This window comes from Alligator sinensis, unplaced genomic scaffold, assembly GCF_000455745.1.
Source record: "Alligator sinensis unplaced genomic scaffold, ASM45574v1 scaffold1273_1, whole genome shotgun sequence".
Classification (NCBI taxonomy): Eukaryota; Metazoa; Chordata; order Crocodylia; family Alligatoridae; genus Alligator; species Alligator sinensis.
Window position 1 is genome coordinate 188,663 of NW_005842653.1, and position 7,267 is coordinate 195,929.

At 43.3% G+C, this 7,267-nt stretch overlaps 1 protein-coding gene across 1 annotated transcript in view; it reads right to left on the reverse strand.

The window, feature by feature from the left end:
- The window catches only part of DENND6A (DENN domain containing 6A), a gene marked incomplete at its 5' end in the record, with an annotated part of 40,238 nt that extends 32,976 nt beyond the window's left edge, over positions 1–7,262 (reverse strand). The window contains 3 exons of the mRNA XM_006033678.2: positions 4,531–4,573; positions 4,665–4,703; positions 7,212–7,262. Of these exons, the coding sequence (XP_006033740.2) occupies positions 4,531–4,573; positions 4,665–4,703; positions 7,212–7,262 (133 nt within the window). The remainder of the gene's footprint in view (positions 1–4,530; positions 4,574–4,664; positions 4,704–7,211) is intronic.
- Positions 7,263–7,267: the final 5 nt, after the last annotated feature.

The following is a 7,267-nucleotide window of genomic DNA, read 5'->3' on the forward strand; positions in this document are numbered from 1 at the left end:
CAGGGGTCCAATGTTGCCCCTGCTTTTCCTCCGGCTCCCCACATATCTGAAAAAGGACTTTTTATTGTCCTTGATGCTCAAAGCTAGTTGGAGTTCAGTTGCAGCCTTGGCTTTCCTGGTATGCTCCCTACAGGACCGGACCAGTGCAGAATAATCCTCCTTGGAGGTGATTCCCATCCTCCATCCTTTGTAGGCCTTTCTTTTTAGCCTCAGGTGGTCTGCTAGGTCCCTGGAGAGCCAGGGGGGTTGCTGTGCCCTCTTGCTGCCTTTCCTCCGAGATGGAATAGACTTAGTTTGTGCACTGAGGATCGCTCCCTTGAGGAGCAACCACTCTTCTTGAACCCCGCCTCTCCCTGTGGTCATGGTCCCTTAGGGCCTCACTGACAAGCCTCCTGAGCTTGTCAAAGTCGGCTTTCCTGAAGTCAAGGACTTCCGTGTTGCTGACTGACTTGCCAGCTTTTCGGCGGATGGTGAAGGTGATCAGCTCATGGTCGCTGTCACCCAGCTTCTCATCAATCACTAGGTTGCCGACTAGGTCATCCCCTGTAGCCAGTACCAGGTCGAGCAGCGCTTTGCCTCTCGTTGGCCCATAGACTTCTTGAGTCAGGTAGAGGTCATCCGCGCACAAGAGGAAGCTTTGCGACCGCTCAGATTTTGCTGAGCGATCCTCCCATGAGATGTCTGGGTAATTGAAGTCACCCATGACAACCATGGTCCTGGAGCATGCTGCCTCAGCCAGTTCTCTCAAAGGAATTCAGCCATTGACAAGCTATGCCATGGGAGAGCATGGGGATTCAAGGAACTGGCCTGTGACATATATTGTGACATAAATGAAAGTGCCCATGCTGATCATATGGGTGGATCTCATAGAACAACAGATCAGTGCTGTCTCAGCCATGTTGCTGCTACCAGTACCATTGTGGTTCATTTGGTCTTACTTTGGAAATTACAACAAATGGACAAAAATCTATGCAAGTTCCCTTGACCACAGAAAAGGAATTTGTCTAGCATAGAACTTGGACTTGTTCTCAAGCAAAGCCTCTAACATGCATCACTTGGAGTGGTGGAACAGGAGTTAACCATGGGTGTTCCCATCTGTGAAATATGCCAAGTTAATCTTTCAGCGTCCACTTGTGGTCAAAATGTAGCTGTAGGAAAGTAGTTTTTGTGTCCTGAAGTTCTGAAATGACTGCTGGCCATCACCATTCTGTATTACTATCTTGTTCAGTCAGTGCTCGCTGACTGAGCCCAGAGGCAGCATTTCAAATGAAGCTGTTCCAGATATATGCCCCACAGAAATAACTGCTCAGTTTCACACTGCATTCCGGCTCTATCTAGTCATATTGCTGCAGCATCCAAAATCTCTATATCAAGTTATTTCGGTTGGGCATATGCTAATCCACACGCATCATTCTGTTTGAATTAACACCTATCAAAACCATGGCAATTAGGTCTGGGTCCTCCATGCTTCATGACAAATGGCACTGGCAAAACACAGATGAATTATGGGACGCCACAAAAAGTAACACATTTTTAGTTTGACCCTTAATTCCCAAAATATCTGTAGGCTCCAGTAGGCATCCAACAATGGATCATGAGAAAAATCCCATACAAAGAAAGAAACAGCAAAATATTGCACATCAGACAGCAGCTGCCCCCCACCACACCCCAAAAGTCACAGGATTTCAAACAAATAGAGCCGTGTGGGCCCAATAATTAATAAGAAAATATCTTAAGCTGTAACAGCAAAGAAGCATGGATGTACTTTAATTTGATAGTTAATTCACTGCAGTCTGAACTAAGTAACTAATCCAATATGACCCCCATACAGACAATATGTGAAAGGAAGTGATCTTTGAACATTGCCACCATTACTCAATTGAGTAGGCCAATGGAGCACTGGTCAAAACTGAAAGGCTGTTTACTAGTATTTTCACTGCTTGGTGTGACAGAAAAGGCTGGTGATGTTTTTTTTTTTTTTTTCCTGCAGCCACATACACAGCATGCAACATAAAATAATTACTTTAAAAAAAAAAAAAAAGTTATACAGCAACTTCAGCTAAAACCCCACTCTCCTTTTTCCATTTGTTTAAAACTAAAGAAAAAAGCTGCAGTGTCATCAATCTCTCACACTGACAGCTTAAACAGTGTATTTCCAGTTTTAGAAGTTATTTTTATTATGGTGGCTCAAAAAAACAATTGGCAAATATATTCCCTCCTGCTGATTGGCACAGACATGAACAAAACAGAAGTGTTATAAAAAAAAACAAGATGACAGACAATGCAGAGAATACTGGCAGTTCTATAGCAAATTTCTCCCCATCATCTGCTCATTTTTTTAATTGAAAAGCATACTGTAGCAGGCTGTTCTACACAACTGACCAAGGAAAATGGCAGTCATATCTTACTTAAAACCCCCCCAAAAACCTATCATCAATACAAATGTCTAATTTTGTTTTAATACACAAAAAATAAGCAAACAACACAGCCTTTTAGCAAGTTTCAAAACCATTTTTCAATACATTAGATACCCTCTATGGCCTTCTGAGGAACTGAAGACCTGCTGGCTATGGCTGCTGAGTTAGTTATAAGCTAATAATTTCCTCATAAGTTTGCTCTTGGGTCGTAAACAGTTTTCCTGCTAATATTAAGACACAGAATAAAGAAAAAATATTTGGGTAGAACAGCTTTCCTTTGTTAAGATAAATTTTTTTCTGGTTAACCTCTGGAATAAAGTTTTTATCCAAGGGAGGCCTCTACATAATTTCTATGTTCATAAGAGTAATCAGATATAGTTAACGATGCTATCAACCCTGCCCACAAATGTTTCTCTTTACTTGTATACATTATACACTATTAACTTAACATGATTTTTCCAAGAGTAATTTTGCATTTTTCTTAGTTATGACGTTGTATGTTAAATACTTAAGTATTCTAAATAAATACCTTCCTATGTAATATTTAAATAAATCTGTAACTATTACATACAGTAAGGTGTATACTTACAGTTCAGCATATATGCTTTTTACATGCAAGAGCCAAAAAGGAACCACTCCCTTACTTTCACAGAAGATGGTGAAAATATATTATCTCACTTTTACCATATTAAGACATAAAATAAAGTAAGCAGATCGTAAAAGCTGTAGGATAGCCAGAAACTCATGGCAGAACTCTTACACAACAAACATGTTTCTTCTGCCTTAGTACAAAACTGCCATAATGTAAAGCTTCCAAAAAAATAATAATGGGATCAGAACATCTAGAAAAAAATTGTCATCTACAAAGAGTTTGAACTTCTGTAAGTTGTGCAATGGGGGTCTGTAGTTTAGTCATCCCCTTCTACAGATGCTCCAGATTGCTAATCACATGTCTCTACTCCACTTTGGCAAGAGTAAAGAAATAGTAAATGCAAGAAGAGTTCAGCAACCAGGATCAAACACAGCTGCAGATGTAAAGGACACAGAGAGAGAGAGAGAAATAAAATAGCACAGCATTCTAATTGTGGTCATATTTGTTTTTTAAAAAAAAAATCTAATTAATTAAAGTCTTGTTCATTTTTTAATGTTTTTAGTTCAGTACTCCCCCCCTCATATTAGTTTCATTAAGTCACTCAACCTCTGTGCTTCAATTTCCATAAAGAACATGGAAATAATATAATGGATGTAATAGTTCCACATATTACAGATATTAGGAAGCTTAAGATACACTAGTGTTCTCAACCTTTTTAGACTCAAGGCACTGTCCCCTGGACAGACTCGAGGCACCCCTCAGAAAATGTCTTAGTTTTCGCTATTTTTCTGCCTATAGGAAAAAAAAAAAAAAGAATAGAAGTTTTTCTGTTGTAGAGAACTCAGAAAGACCACAACTATGGTTTTATATTTGAAATCTCTGGGTCTTGTGAATCTGGCTTTTAAACCTAACAGTGCTAAACTAACATTGTGCGAAACCCTAAGGCACCCTTGAAACAATCAAGGTACCCTGGTTCAGTATCACAAGGTTAAGAGTTGTATTTCTATCAAAAAATGCCAATACAAGCTATTATGATACAACTGTTACACAGTATCTGCATGATACTGTAACTGCTCCATCCCTTACCCATTTTGGATCAAAGTTAGCACAATTTGGCTAACTAGTGACATTACAGGATAATAGAGGTAATAGTTAAATTGTAAAAGATGCTGCAAGCTAAAGTGTATGTTTGTCCATACCTTTAGTCACTGCAAAATGCTTGAGGACCTACAGATGGCAAGAACTACTGAAATGCTAAAGTACCACCAATACATATTAATTCTCACTTTATGCAAAATAAAACGAAGGTTCCTGCATTCTACTATTATATAAATAACTAATATTTTAGGTTTCATCTTACTCACAGCTTAACACTTTTTTGGATCATTACAACATTCCTGCAACATACTTTAGCCAAAATTAATTGTGTAATTAAAATTAACACAGTTCTACCAAAGTTCGGTCTAGGACTACATACATTCACATTATAGATTATAGATTACAGAAAAAAAAAGCAATTACCTGCATTCGAATCAGGAAAAGATAAATAACAAATATTGGTTTTCTGGGGAGGGAAAAAAAACAACAGGTAAAAAAGGTTTGTTTGTTTGGGTTTTTTTAAATCAAAAGGCATAATGGAAACAGTTTCTACTCACTTCTTTATCCGTAAGTTTTGAGTTTTGTGGATATGTCACCTATAAACAAAAACAAAAATTATCTCTACTTGAAAACAGGATGAACAATTTAAAAACACCAAGTGATTAACTACTCAACTACCTTTTGTGATGCAGCATTCACTGATTTACTTGTGTTATTGTTCCCAATACAAGACAGCAACTATCTTTTAGAAGGCTACTCTTTCCCAACTGCTTGGATAGAACTTGCAGGCTCACATCCTGGACTATGAACAAAATCAATCAGTGCTCTTCCCTATTCAAATAACTTTAATTGTCATAACTAGTCTTGAGGGTAGTGTAGCTGTGCTGACCCAAGAAATACAAGGCAAGAATTTTTGTGAATATCTTTTACTAATCAAACTACATGGTAGGGATGAATTTAGAGGAGCTTTTGAAAGTGATGCATTTTCCTCAGGTCTGAGGTAAAAACAAGTGCAGTGAAAAATAAAACAATTTGCAGGGCTGTAAAACTGGAAAGAGAAATTCCAAAGGGTAGCAGAGGCCTAAATCACAGAAAAAGGATATTAGTGAAAGATCAAGACTTTTCAAAAAGGAAGAAGGTCATTATTACCTGTAACTTGAAGAAACATTATCTAGAGTCAGGTAGACTGTAGTATGCAATTAAGTCAATATCAATGTTCAATCCTTGGTTGTTAGTGTATAGCCACATCGGAGCTAGCTGATAATGTGGCCAATAAATGCCTGTGTATGCACACAGCTGCAACACAGCACACGGGCAGTAAGGAGCACAGCCAGACAGCTTGGAGAGCTGCATGCAGCTGGTAAGTCTGTCCTGGTAGAAGGGGAAGGGGGACAGAAAGGGCATGGTGGGGTGCAGATCAACACCCCCTGTGGTAAAGAAGGGAGTGGGGCAAGCACTGCCTAGCTGGGGCAGGGCAGGGCACGAGACAGAGCCACAGTTCATCTGGGGGGCGGCTCCCACTGCTGCATATACCCGGGGAGGGCACCAGGGGCAGGGGTGAAAGTGTGGTGTGCCCCTGAATGTGCATAGTGGGTACTGCAGCAGCGAGCTGTATCGGGTTTTTCCAGCAGGAGGCTGGGCCAGGCTGTGCTCAGGGCCAGCAGCAGAGGCACTGGGAGGAGGGCTAGGGGGGCAGGGGGGCTGCAGCCTCCTCAAATTTTGCTATAACCCCACTGTAGCCCCACCTCCCAACGCCACTGCCGCCTGCCCCAAACACAGCCCTGACCCAACTCCCTCCCCACTAAGTGCCAGGAAGATCCCAGCACAGCCCTGGCCCCAGCCTGCAGCTGCAGCCCCTGCCCCCACATGCAGATCCAGGGGAGCACCCCACCTCCAGTGCCCTCTCAGGGTGCACGCAGTGGTGGGAGCTGCCCCCTGCCCAGACAAGCCATGGCTCTGTCCTGTGCCCTGCCCCGCCCTGGCTGGGCAGTGCCCGTCCCATCCCCTACCCCACTCCCTTACTCACCACAGGGGGGCATTGATCTGCCCCTCCCCTTCCACCATAACAGACTTACCAGCTGGACATAGCTGTATCAGTATGTTTGTAGCCACCAAGGAGGAATATCTGTATCAGTTGACACGCCTTCTTAAAAACTGGCTATTGGTATCAGCCCCCCCAAATTCTATCAGTGTACCCCTAAAATTCCGTATTCTAATCTTGCAAAAAAGAGCCACAGAAATGTAGACCTCACTGCTGAAAAATACAAGACTTAAGACTGCACAGCAGGGTTGTCAAAGGGTGGTGTGCGAAGGTCCTCGCTGCCTCCCCCCCACGCAGCCCTGCATGCACGTACCTGCCGGATACAGGGCACATGGGGGGACACTGGCCCAAGTGGGTGCCACGTGACGTAGGACCCAGCACTGTGTAAGGGGCTGGTCCTGTGCAGCATGTGGGTCAATGGGCAGCACCCAGGGCCAAATTATGAAGCTCCATGGGCTGGACTCAGCCTGTGGGCAACATGTTTGACACCGCTGCTTTAAACCTACAGTGGATATCTGTGTAATAGAAACTCTGATGTACTAAGTCACCAGCACCACTTCCCCTAGAAGTACTTGCCTTGATTTTTCTCAATCACTATTGCCTTCTACTGAGCACAAAAGTATTTTTACATCTTAAGCCAGTTGTTCCCAACCTTTTTGGCTGCAACCTGCTGCTGGGAGAAGAGTACAGCAGTGGCAGTGGCTGGGAGGAGCTCCCGGCACCGCTCGTCTTTTGTGTGCAGCGCCGCCGGCATTGCCCAAGCGACCCTCTTTGGGTTGCAACCCGAGGCCGGAAACCACTGTCTTAAACCAAGACTGAAGCAGCATCACGGCATGCTTGACTATCCTGCCTTAATGCCTTCTTAACCAGCTCAGCTCCTACAAGAAGAGCGACAGGTCGGTCAGGCATCTCACCGGGTTGCTGGATGGGAAGAAACGAAATAATCCCACCGGCTAATCGGAAGTGCCAGAACAGCTGCACACCTCCCTCGGCGCAACCCTATGTTCAGATACCCGCCTAGGTGACAGCTTACGGACCGGGCACAGGCAGGGCCCCCGCTCACCTCCACGGCCTGGCCCAGCTCCAGGTCGAAGCCCACCACGCACACGCAGTGCAGCC